The sequence below is a fragment of the Coptis chinensis genome, chromosome 1 (genome assembly GCF_015680905.1).
Source record: "Coptis chinensis isolate HL-2020 chromosome 1, ASM1568090v1, whole genome shotgun sequence".
NCBI classification, from domain to species: Eukaryota; Viridiplantae; Streptophyta; class Magnoliopsida; order Ranunculales; family Ranunculaceae; genus Coptis; species Coptis chinensis.
The window spans coordinates 24215487-24228557 of record NC_141456.1 but is presented as its reverse complement, the minus strand read 5'-3'; the positions used below and the strand labels follow the sequence as shown (position 1 = coordinate 24228557).

At 37.6% G+C, this 13071-nt stretch overlaps 1 protein-coding gene and 1 long non-coding RNA gene across 2 annotated transcripts; one reads left to right on the top strand and one right to left on the bottom strand.

Moving 5' to 3' along the window:
- Positions 1–1545: 1545 nt before the first annotated feature.
- LOC147523074 (uncharacterized) lies at positions 1546–4711 on the bottom strand. The gene is made up of 4 exons (XM_086569462.1): positions 4593–4711; positions 4190–4501; positions 3970–4102; positions 1546–1758 (listed from the first exon to the last, which is right to left on the bottom strand). Exons 1-4 carry the CDS (start codon positions 4709–4711, stop codon positions 1546–1548), a joined length of 777 nt encoding a protein of 258 aa, XP_086425588.1.
- A 1055-nt stretch (positions 4712–5766) lies between these two features.
- Positions 5767–12724, top strand: LOC147523073 (uncharacterized). Its single transcript, XR_015195906.1, has 3 exons — positions 5767–5956; positions 9076–9172; positions 12490–12724. It is a non-coding gene; the product is annotated as an uncharacterized LOC147523073 (long non-coding RNA).
- Positions 12725–13071: the final 347 nt, after the last annotated feature.

The following is a 13071-nucleotide window of genomic DNA, read 5'->3' as shown; positions in this document are numbered from 1 at the left end:
CTCTTAATCTCTTCAATCTCAAGTCGTCTTTCCTTCTCCTTCTCTTGTGCTACTCTTTGCATTTCAGCCAACTGGCTTTCCAGGTCATTCACACGATTGTCTGAAGATAGTCGGGAGCCAAAGTAGCTGGTTGGGGTTACACCTCGTCCCTTCAACCTCACACATCCATGCCACTCTGGAGGCATCACTTCCCTATAGATCTCATCTGAGAGAGGTAGTTGTGTCCCATGTTCATCTATACTTGCTAGGTCTTTCATTTTGTGCTTTGTATTCCAAAAAAAAAATTACACACAGGATATTAAATACAACCGAGTATGATATTTAAACTAAAGTTATTACTAAGATGAAATTGTTACATACAATGTATTCTCTTGATTGATCATCAAGAGCGTCATGCGTTTGTGAACTTGTGTGAGTCCTCACAAAAAGATCTCCTAGGGAAGGGGGTGCTCCAGCCTCCTGACTCTAACCAAATATAAAGAAATTTATTAATTGTTAATCACTAGTCAAATTCAATGCCGCAGTAGGAAAATAAAAATAATAAGCATATGTACCATTATCTCTTCAACTGGGGAAAACTTATTCTTCCAGCAGCATGCTTCGCTATTTGCTTAGCACGGTTAGCCCTGTTACGTTTAGAAATTGCCTATACAAAAAGATCTCCTAGTTAGTATTGTACCCTATAAAAATACTTAAGTTAAACATTACACTTTTTCTTACTTGATGCTCCGGAGTATCCCAAAACTCCATAAGTTGAACCCACTCCTGTTGCGATAGTTGCTCTGGCCTATGGCTTATACGTTCTTCATATGTGGCATAGCGGGTATAAAAGTTTCGTTTCCATTTACTCTTTTTGTTTCTGAATTCGTCCCCAGAAATCAGAGCCAAAGTGGGCTCCTTCCGGGTCTCATCAAGTTCCCATTTATCCTAAAACGAGAGACAAAAAGATCTACTAAGAAATGAAATAGACAGTTTTTTTAAATTAGTGCAAGTGTGTGCAGATCCAAATGTCCATACCTTAATGTTATCCCATAACCACTCTTTGTCGCCTACATCTTGGAGCTCCCAATTTTTTGTCCAATCAAATCAACGTGACGCTGCCATTAACACTCCAAGAGATTCAGAGAACAAGCTTGGATGTTTCCAAGGTCCCACTAGTTGTCTGCCTTTCCATACCAATTCCAACTTTGAGCCATTTGGTTGGTCAAATACCTTAGGAAGGGTAGAAGTGCCCCTTACCCACTTTCCAGCTATACACAAGCCCAAAGCTTCATTAATTAAACATAAGACAATAATGAACTAGAATGTTTAGTTAAACTTACCGCTCTCGTCACCATTAGGATCCTCTCGAAATCGTTTGACCATTGCACCTGTCTAAATCGTCACATAAAGCAATTCATCAAGTAAATCCATCAAGGAAGACACTAGATAATAACCACTCCCAAAACATTAAAAAAAAAATAGCACAAAAAACGAGCTTGTTCCCACAAAAAAAAACAGCACAAAAAAAGAGTTTGTTCCCACAAAAAAAAATAGCACAAAAAACTACATATAATCATCGTCACTGTCATTGTCTTCATCACAATCACTATCAATGTCTTCATCACAATCACTATCATTGATGAAGTCTTCATCACATTCGACACCGTCAATGATATCTTCATCAATAGTATATGCAACAACTTCTACTCCATCAATCTCACTCCTAGTCCAACCATTAATGTCGTGTGTGCTGTCAACTATGTTATCCACATCTTGCTGCATGCAAGATGTGTTATCTTCAGTCGACTCAACTACTGAACTCATATCATACAAGTCCCTTGGAAGCGTCTTTAACACAACTCGCCAATTATCATCCAAATTATCTTGGAGATAAAAAAAACTTGTTCAGCTTGAGATGCTAGAATAAACGGTTCATTCGTAGCTAAAGTTCGTGTAAAGTTCACAGTAGTGAACCCATATTCATCTATTTTCATTCCCGAGTCATAACATCCCACCAATCACACTTGAACAGAAACACTCTATTCTCCTTGCAATAACGCAACTCAACTATGTCATTCAACACACCATAATAACCCACACTACCGGTCACTAGGTTCATGTCTTTTCATTCAAAAGCTTGACGTTTCTGCCCGATACAAAAAACTCCACTATTCTGAGTTTTCCTTAAGACTCACGAGCTTTTGTGTGAAATCTGTATCCATTTGCAATACAGCCCTTGAAACAAGAAGCAAATCGACTAGGACCATATGCTAAACTCTGAAGTTGCTCACTGACCAACTCCCCATCCTTTTTCATTTGCTAGACCTATTCAGATAAGGAGAAAAAAATAATGTTGAACTTCAGTAAACATAAGCAATCAGTAGCAAGTAGCTCCAATCAAAAAGAAAGAAGACAAAAAAATGGCTTCTTTTGCAACAAACAACATGGCAGAATATTGGACTTTTATTACAAGGTTTGAGGCTCATACCTCATAACACTCTATCTGAAGTAGAATATAAATTGTTGTACATGAGTAATTATTACAAGGTTTGAAATTTTGAATAGCCCTAATAACTTTACCACTATTGATAACACAACTAGATCAAGTAAAATCATTATAGTAGATCGACATTAGATCAAGATATACTCTGAAGCAAAGAAAAAGAGCTATTAATAACACAACAAACTCATCAAAATCAAACTTCCAACTACTACGCTCAGAGGGGTTGCCCAGTGACTTGATTATCCCATTAAATTCTAATTCTCTAGACGTCCATTCTCATGGTAAGTAGGGATGCCACCTCGGCTGCAACTAGCTCAACTTCCTCAAGCAAATTCATTTACATCTCTTTTGTAAAGTTGTAAGTGCAGACTTGGGTACTTCGTTAATCTTCCCATAGCACAGTCTAGCTGCTCCCTCAACTATTTTCCTTGTCGAGGCAGCATCCCCTCTAGCATAAGTACAGCCATACAAGTATTTGAATTAGTATTAGAAATCATTCTTGTAGGAGGGTTGGAGTTATCCCGTTGGCTTTGGATAGCAGCTTGGTTCTCGTCCCACAAGGCTTCAGTTCTTTCCGATCACTTGCTTTCTCTGTTCTTTATTCCTGCTCCAAACTTAATTTCGTTCATATGCTCCCATATCCTTGCAGAAATTTGCAAGCATACAAAGACCAAGCCATTTGAGATGTTGATGGCTATTCATGATCGAAGTTCAGAATTTCGGTCCAACTAATTTCTTGAAATCCAGTTAGAATGAGCATCCGCTTACGACGATACTAAAGAAGTAAACCACAGCCCCCTTGTCCTTTCATAAGTAAAAGAAGATGTGAAGTTAAGGATCCTTCACCAGTTGATAAAAGGGGCAATTTAATCCCACTATCATTTTCCTGGAAGCAAGCAAGTTTCCAGTAAGCCGTCCTTAATGTATGTTTCATTGTTTTGCAAAGAAACAGTTGGCTCTTGGCTACAAGTTTGGAACTCTAAATTCTCTTAACATGCCTGAGTTGGAAAGTTGACCCTCTTGGCCTTCCCAATTGACCTTCTTAAGATGGATCCAAGTAACCATCTCTCCCTTCCTCTCTCAATCATGTTCTTATGAATTACCACCACAAGGTAATGCAGAGAGACATTCTCTGTCTTCCACTCTCCAGGACCCAAAAGAAAAGGAAACAACTAATGTAGGAGGGAGGGGGAGGGAGGTTTACTAACATCTTCCTATTTTTTCCTTGTTCTTTGTGTTGGACAGACTAATTACCAATGCTCTAGGAACCTGCAGCTAAATTCTAAGTAGAACAAACATCCCTAAATAAGAAACTAAATCTAAACTATACTAAACATCCTCTAAATATCCCTAAATCAGCTAAACATAAATATAAATAAAACAAGTAGAATCCTTCTTAAGGCATGTTACTAAACTGTGAAATCATATTGCTATCTACAAAACTACTTTGGAAAAAAGTAAATAGAGTACATAAACTGATATACATAATCTAACTGCATACAATTAACACTTACGTGGTTTTCAAACCATTTACCAAACTGTTCATTATGAATACAGTCCACATTCCTAGCACTTGCCCGCCGCCCGAGCTCATCCCTAATCACTTGTTTGTGTTTCCTGTACAAAACATTATTGCATTTACGACATAGGTTTATAAATAATATTTCTTTTAACTAAGGCACAATTTCAATAAAGTGGACTTACTCAATAAATGGTACCACTTCCTCACAATTGATTAGCACATACAAATGAGCTTGTTCCCACTCATCGTCTGTTAAAGTCCTAAACGTTCCTTTCCCTAAAGCACGACTATATCCTGAAAAAATAGAAAATTGTCCATCCAATCCAACAACTCGGAACTCTTCATTCCTCCCTGTCCGGTTGAACTTAGTCTCCATCCCATCATTTAAGTATCTTGAGCAGAAAGTCAAGCATTCATCAGCAAGATAATCTTCGGCAATGGATCCCTTTGGTCTACTCTTATTACGAGCATACTTCTTCAAGGTGTACAAGTACCTGAATAAATATAAAAGATGACAAAATTTAAGTTCAAATTTTAACAAAATACAAACAAAAGTATCCATTACTATTATCTTTACTTACTGACCTTTCGATTGGGTACATCCATCGATAGTACACTAGTCCAGCGAGCTTAGCTTGACCAGCTAAATGAATAGGCAAGTGCACCATAACATCAAAAAATGATGAAGGAAATATCATTTCCATTTTGCATAGTGTGACAGATGTCGGTACTCAAGACGCGTTCCAACTCTGCAAACCCATAATACTTTTGAACACAACCGCTTGTAGAAATTAGAGAGTTCAACAAGAACTAATGTAACTTCCTTAGGTAAGATTCCACGATTTGCCGGAAGGCGAAGCGATTCTGCACTAGAACATACCAATCATGGCTTTTTAGGCCAGGTATTTTGCATTCTTTCACCTGAACACGACGCAATATATTTGATGAAAAATTATCCAAAACTTTAATACCTTTCAAGAATTGACAAAGCTTCCTCTTCTCAGTCAAGGACAAGGTAAAAGGAGCAGGGGGGATATAGTATTTGTTACCCTCTTTAGCTATCGGATGAAGTGACTTTTGCATACCCATTAACACCAAATCTTGTCTTGACTTAAGGTTATCCTTTGATTTCTTCTCTAAATTCAGCAGTGTCCCAAGCCAACTTTCACCGTTGTTCTTTTCAATGTGCATGACATCTAGATTATGGAGTAAACAAAGGTATTTCCAATATGGGAGCTAAAAAATACACTAATCTTCTTCCAATTGTGTGGCAAAGAATTATCCTCTCGACTTCTCTTTTGTCCAATAACCTTATCACTATTCACCTTACCAAATGTGATTTGGTCGAATCCATCTAATTGAGTAAGTACATCACTTCCAGTAAAGGGACTTGGGGCAACTCCCATTTCTGTCTTGTTATCAAAAGAACTCTTATTTTTTTGATATCTATGATCAAGTGGCAAGAATTTACAACTTCCCATATAACAGAACTTTTTCCCATTTTGCAACCATTTTGAGCAAGTCTTCTCATGGCAAGAGGGACAAGCAAGTTGTCCTTTAGTGCTCCATCCGGACAAATTAGCAAATGCCGGGAAGTCATTAATAGTCCACAAGACAGTTGCATGCATTTTAAAATTCTGTTTTGAAGAGGCATCATACGTGTAACGCCCGTATTTTTAAATACGTATTTTTCTATTTATTAATTAAATTATTTATTTATTTATTTTCAAAATTCGTCGGATTGGACTCGGGATACGTGGGCCTGGTTTTGGGCCCGAGTCTGTGTTGGGCTTGGGTTTCGGACCCAAGTATATAAACACATTTTTCTAGAAAATAGGGTTCAGAGAAATAATAAAATAATGAAAATGGAGGCAGAGAGAAAAGCTGGTTTGCTGGAGGGTGGAGCGCGACGAATCGGGCTAGGAGGATTCGTCGAGCTGTTCATACAGGTGAGTAGCTATTTTGCTATTTCACCGGATTTTTAGTTTACGTATATCGGGGTATACTGCCTAAGATTTCTCACCGATTGATACCGCTTCATTATCCCGTGTTATTCGACGTTGTATGCGTGTTGTATTTAATAAACTCGCTCAATATCGGATTTTTATTAAACCGTTGAATCTCGACAGACGCCAATGGCGTCGCCAAGCCACGTGGACAAATCGCCCCGATGGTCTTGTTTAAACTCGCTTTTTGTTATATACCGTGATGTTAGAGTTTAATGGGTTGTGGATGCATGTTGAACTGCCGGTGGTAGTGGGGAGTTTGGGCGTTGCTTGAAACTTCAAGGACGCCGAGAATGGCGCATCGCGGATAATCGGTGGATTGGGGTTTTGGGATTTCGTTGTTGTGAACGGTTTGGTTTCGTTCTTGGGTTGGTTTTAGTTGGTTTGGGTTGGATGATGATGGGGGGTCGTGTGTGTGTCTTTGTGGAGAGCTTGGGGGTGGCCGTGAAGCTTTCATGGTTCAACAATGGCGCAATGGCGACGAAATCGCCAATAAAAGTATGAGGACCGTGATTGTTGTGTTTTTGTATTGATTGATTGATGGGGTAGTGTCGTGTGGGTGTGGGGATGCTAATGGTGCTATTGAAAGGTGGTGGAAGCCATTAATGGCGTGGGGATTGATTTCGGATCTAGTTTGGTGAAGTTTAAATTTTAGGATTTGAGGTTTTAGCTTTTGTTAATGTTATAGGGGTTTTGCAAGGGTTAAAACCGATTGGTTTGTTTGGGTGGTCGATTGGAATGGTGGTGGTCGGTTTTGGTGGTGTTGGTGGAGGGAGAAGAATGAACGATGATTTCGTGTGGGCTTGGGCGGTTTTTAGATGATTGGGCTTGTGCTTGGGCCAAAGCCAATGGGTTTTGTTTTGGTTGGGCCGATTTGTTTTAAGTTGTTGGGTCGACCAGCCCACTAAGTTTTGGACCAGTTTAGATTAGTTCTTTTGGGCCAAAATTTCAATAGTGGTTGGGCCCTTTCTATTTGTTTTGAAATCTTTGGACCAGTTTTAATTAAGTTTAGTTTGGGCCCAGTTTAACTTAAGTTTTGGGACCGCCTAATATTAGTCTATGGGCCCGCTTTCATTTGTATTTTTGGACCAACCACTTAACGCGTTTTGGGCCGTTTCTAATATTGTTTGGGCACCCATTGGACTTAAAATAGATCTATTGGTGTCTTTTTCAATGTTTAGACTTTCGGTCTAAGGTTTTTGGGCCATTGGGTCCGAACCATGACCTTGGTCACGAGCCCACGAGCCATGCATTGACCTTAGCCATGAACCATGGCTACGACTCTGAACCCCCGCTTAACACCTTAAACGACAGTTTGACTTTGACAATGATGAATTGACTTTGACCAGAACCTGTTGACTTTTACCAGGACCTGTTGACTTTGACCAGGACAGTTTGACTTTGACCAGGACAGTTTGACTTTGACTATGACATGTTGAGTTTGACCTTGACCATGATGTGTTGACCTTTGACCGTTGACTTTGACTGTTGACCATTGACTTTGACCGTTGACTGGGAATGTTGACTTTTCCAATTTTTCACATATTTGATTATATGGATAAATATAGTAATAAAATATTGTTGAGATTGTATAACTTGGTTTGTCATTATCTAATTTAGATTTGACGTGAGTAGTGTGTAAAGCATATATATATTGGGCTTTGATTGTGGACTGTGGACTGTTTATTTGTGCTACGTTTTATGTGTATATTATATGGACACATATAGTAATAAAATGCTGTGGAAGCTAGTATATATTTGGTTGTCATTATCTAAGAAAGATTTGACATTGATGTTGGCGTATTTTTGACACGTGGACGATATTGAGGTGTTAGGAGACATTATATTCCTAATAACGCTATAATAAAGATGTATGCGATACATTGAAGCATTGTGACATGATATAATATCTTTGGGATAGTTATATTAATGCAATATCTTGGAGAAATGTATATACACTCCATTATTTTATATGTGAGATGCTAATATAGTATCGGTGAATATTTGCCCACGGATTGTGGCGTAGTGCAATAATATATTGGCACGTGAAAGAATGAAAGTGACTATGAGATATAATTGAGATATTTCTATATATTGTGGCATAGTGCAATAAGGCAATTGACCCTTGCACGATATATAGTAGATATGATTATGAGTCATTAATGTATGACACCGAATAAATTACGAAACGAAAATCCTAGAACCCCGACTACCACAACTCATGTGATTGGCCCTCCCGGCGTTTCGCTTAATCCAATGGCCTTCGGGCCCTCTTCCGGGCGCTTCAATAAAGTTGAATGGCCCTCCTGGCGTAGCCGAATAGTGGCTTGATTATTCCGTTCGCAAAATAGAACGATGATGCGCAATATTTTATGCCGAATAGTGGCAGTGCTTACATAGATTTGGCTTCCGTGTGAGGATTTACCTGGTGTGCGGCATCCCGCTCAGGGTGGTTACGCACGGAGTGGCTCATTATGTAAGGGAGGCATGTGGATGTACATGTTCGGCGTTGGGTTGCGATTGTGGTAGCCAGGGAAACTAGGTAAGACATAGATACGACGTGATTTTAGGGACACGCAAAGAAAACCTTAATTAATATAATTATGGTAATATGTTTGTTAATGATGTATCTGTAGATAGATGATTATATATGGTTTTGCAGAAGGGTGGGTCAAACTAATTACTTGGCGAGACGACCCACTCGTGATTGAGCATGAAATGAGGTAACGATATAATATGTTTGTTTGGTTATTTGTTTAGTTGAACCTAAAACCTCGATGGAGGAACTACATGCCTTATTTATTATGTGTATAGTTTGTTGTGTGGTTAGTGGGAAGTTAAAGCCTCGATGGAGGAACTACCTGCCTTAATTATTATTCTTAAGGATGTTATATTTGTCGCTGAAAGTTAAAAGCCTCGGTGGAGGAACTAATCGCCGATGGATTGTGTATATATATGTATATTATATGTTGTATTTTAGGACTACTCACACCAAAGATTGTTTATAATGTCAACCCGATTTGCATGTTTGCTTATCGGGTGTGTTCATTAAATGAACATAGTTGATAAGTCTTGACAGGTTTAGTGTTGAAGAAGATCGGTTGCTGCTTGTGGTTTGCGTTAGCGTTGCATCTCAGGATAAGTTTTGTTTCCCTTGAGGTGATATAGATTTTCAGTTGAGATAAGATTATTTGCATTTTCATTTGTAAATTGTTTTTGGTAATGAAGATGACTGTTGTTTAAGTTAAAATTTTTATTGGTTTTTAATTATCCGCATATTTTAAACTGTTTATGGGTTTTTGGGAGTGGAGAGTGCGTCACACCTCGGAGATCGAAGAGTTGGGAACAAATAATGTTTTTTCGAATTCTGTCGAAATTCGGGGTGTGACAATACGTCTTAACTCCCTTCTCCCACAACTCCTTTAACTCATCAATCAATGGCTGCAAGTACACGTCAATGTTATATCCAGGATTGCTAGGGCCAGGAATTAGCAATGACATGATGAGAAAAGGTTGTTTCATACACATCCAAGGCGGCAGATTATACGGAACTAGAATAACGGGCCAAGTGCTATGAATAGAACTAAGACTACCAAAAGGATTGAAGCCATCACTAGTCATTCCGAGTCTGACATTGCGAGATTCTAAACCAAATGAAGGATATCTTTGGTCTAAGCTTTTCCATTCCTTGGAGTCAGCTAGATGCCTCAAAGCACCATCTTTCGTACCATCATCAGCATGCCATCTTATATCTTTAGAAGTTTTTGAGCACATAAATAATCTTTGGAGTCTTGGCTTTATAGGAAAGTATCGCAAAACCTTAGCAGCCTTTTTCTTAGGTTTTGCAGATGAACTAACTCTATTTTCTCACACTCCGGGTCGTGATCCATCTTGACTCACCACATACATCACAGTTATCCTTGTCCATGACTGGTTTATTATCCTTCCAATACAACATACAACCATTAGGACATGCATCTATCTTAATGCACTCCATCCCAAGATCCCGAAGTTGTTTTTTTTATTCATAATGATTCTTGGGCATATTGATGTCATTTGGAAGTGAATCATTTAATACCTCAAGCAACATGTCAAACGAATGATTACTCCAGCCGTTAAGACACTTTACATGAAGCAATCATACTAGAAAAGACAATTTTGAACTCTTAGTACAGCCAGGGTACAAGGGTGTGTCTGCTTCCTTCAACAACTTGTAAAACTTATGTGCTTCTTCATTTGGCTCATCCGTTCGAGTGTCACTGGAACTAGACTCATTTGTATTCGAACTAGGTGGTATGTCATTGTCTATACCAACCATGTTCTGAAATCCTAATGCATCTTGCAACATTGTATGCATATCATCACCCTGATTAGACTCGGTATTCACCTCCACACTCTCCCCATGCTTTGTCCAACAGACATAACTCTATAGTATACCACGATTCTTTATATGATGTTCCACTATATGTTTAGGCAATAACATTAGATTAAGGCATCCTACACATGGGCAGTAAATCTCACCACCAAGTTCCTTAATTCGATTATTCCAAGCAAACTCGATAAATTTCTCACAACCAAGTATATACTTACGACTGCATCTTCCTAGAGTCGGATCCATCCAACTTTTATCCATTTAAAAACTGAACTACAACTACATAAAAAAAAATTAATAATAAGACAATCTTGTTCAGCAAGAATATCATATCCTACATCAAGTTCAAAAATTAATATATTCACTAACATATCCTAACATAACATAGGAGAACCAATAAAAAAAAAAAAAAAAAAAAAATGTGGGATTTACCACCAAATGTGGGATTTACCACCAAATATTGGTCTCACATGAAAGAAAGCAATAGCCATGAAAACATGAGGAAAGCTAAAGCTTTAAATTTGAAAAGTCGAACTTTTTATCCAAAAATAACGTAAATTGGATTAAAACCTCATATATATATATACAATATTCTAACAATAGAAAAGTTGAATCAATTGATCAAATATTCTTACGATATTTAGATTTAAATAAAATAATGAACTGCTTCAAATCACAAAAAAATATACGATTTCTTAAACAAATCTCTAACATAAAACGTTAGGGAAGAAGATGATGGATTACCTGAAGGTAAAGTAAGCAATGGAGAAGGAGGCAGAAGCAGTGAAGAAGAAGAAGGCAACCAGTGAAGAAGAAGGCAGCAACTTGTGCGGTAGCCGGTGGAAAATATTTAGGGTGAAGAAGAAGGCAGTAACTGGCCGGTGCGGCAGCGGTGAAAAATATTTGGGGTGAAGAAGAAGGCACTGGTGCGGCAGCCGGTGAAAAATATTTGAGTTTTCGGTTTCTTCTTTTTCTTTTTGTTATTTGAGATTCAACTTTCACCAAAATAAACAAGCGAAACATATCGCGGGAACGCTAACATCTATTTTCTATTTTCTGATTTTTTTTTTAATGAAAATAATTATTTAATGTTTTAAATAGCCTTTTTGCAGCCATCGACGCCAAACACTTAATTAAAGTCACGCGCAAAATTTGTTCGCTACAAAAGGTCTGACTTAAAGCCACGACCACATTGAAACGGTTGCAAAAAATGCACCTTTTGCAACAAAAGGATAATCACGAGGCAAAAAGGTACTTCTTGCCACATATTTGGTTTGTTGTGGCAACAAGTAAGATATAGCCACCAAACCCCTGGCCGCGGCAATATATCCGAGGCTAAAAGTCACTTTTTTGGTAGTGCCCCTTGCTCCAATCCGCATCCGCATGAGAGGAGCCCAAATGGTATAGTTGGACTCATCTAATGGAACAGTTTTTGGGAACGCTGAGTTGTCTTGTGGGGTGTAGTGGTGATGAATGATACTTGAAGAATTGTTGTCAGATTCAGCCATTGCAGAAAAAAACGATTTAGGTTTTTGAAGAAAATAAAAAAAAAAAAAAAAAAATAAAACTTTGTGAGAGGGGTTTAAGATTCAAGGATTCAATAATGGGTTTAAGATTCAAGGATTCAATGCAGCGGATTTCAATAGTTTGGCTCTGATACCATGTAGAACCAGAGGATTCAATTCAATTCAGTGTATATTTACTTGATTGAATTCTAAAGAGATTACAATTGTTTATATAAAGTTTACAAAATAGGAAACAACACAATTCAGTGGCTTGAGAAACACATGTATGCCGGTCGCAACCTCGCTTACACTTTTGAGACGAGCGATCGATCGCGCCCCTTTGTACCTTTATCCGAAAGCAGTCGCCTATACATGAAAACTCCTATACAACTTTCTACATTATGTAGTTTATGAATTTGAGGCAGTTACAATGGAAACAAATAATTTGCTCCATATGTTAGTATAACCTCTTTTTTATTGTTTTGTCGCTGGTTTGGTTATAGGACACTCTATATATATTTGTTTTGATATGCAAGATATATTTTGAACTTTCTTAACTCGTCATTGTTTTAAGTATATTAACTTAATTTGTATTTCAGCGAGTGAAGACCTTATGATGGATAGCACACGGTATTGCTAGTGTAACTATGCAACAAAGGTTTGAATGGAGTTATGAAGAACAGAAGATCATAGCTAGCAACGAGATTTGGGATCAAGCCATAACACGTGATCCGAGTATGGGAAAATATAGAAATAGAATTTATCCAAGACGCAATGACATTTATATGTGTTTGGATAACAATGGTTGTTAATGTCTATTGCACTTTGACTTTATTTTATGGTTGTTTAAAAAGACATATTATTACTATTAATGTTGAATTGTATTGTCTTTCATTTTCTTTATTTTGTTTTTTATTTTTTGCTTTTTTTTATACTTCATTACTATTACTATTGTTTGCCTTTTTTATACTCTTTTTTAGTGTGATATAGGTGAAATCATATACAAATAAAATAAATTTACAAATAAGAATAGCTATACTTTTTAAATCTTAAATATTTTAAAAGCACAAAAAATGAAAAAAAAAATGAAATATTTGTCACGGCAAATTTAGACAATCAAACAGCAGCAAATAGTTGCAAATCAGGGCAAATGATATTTACCACACTATCATCAAACAGTG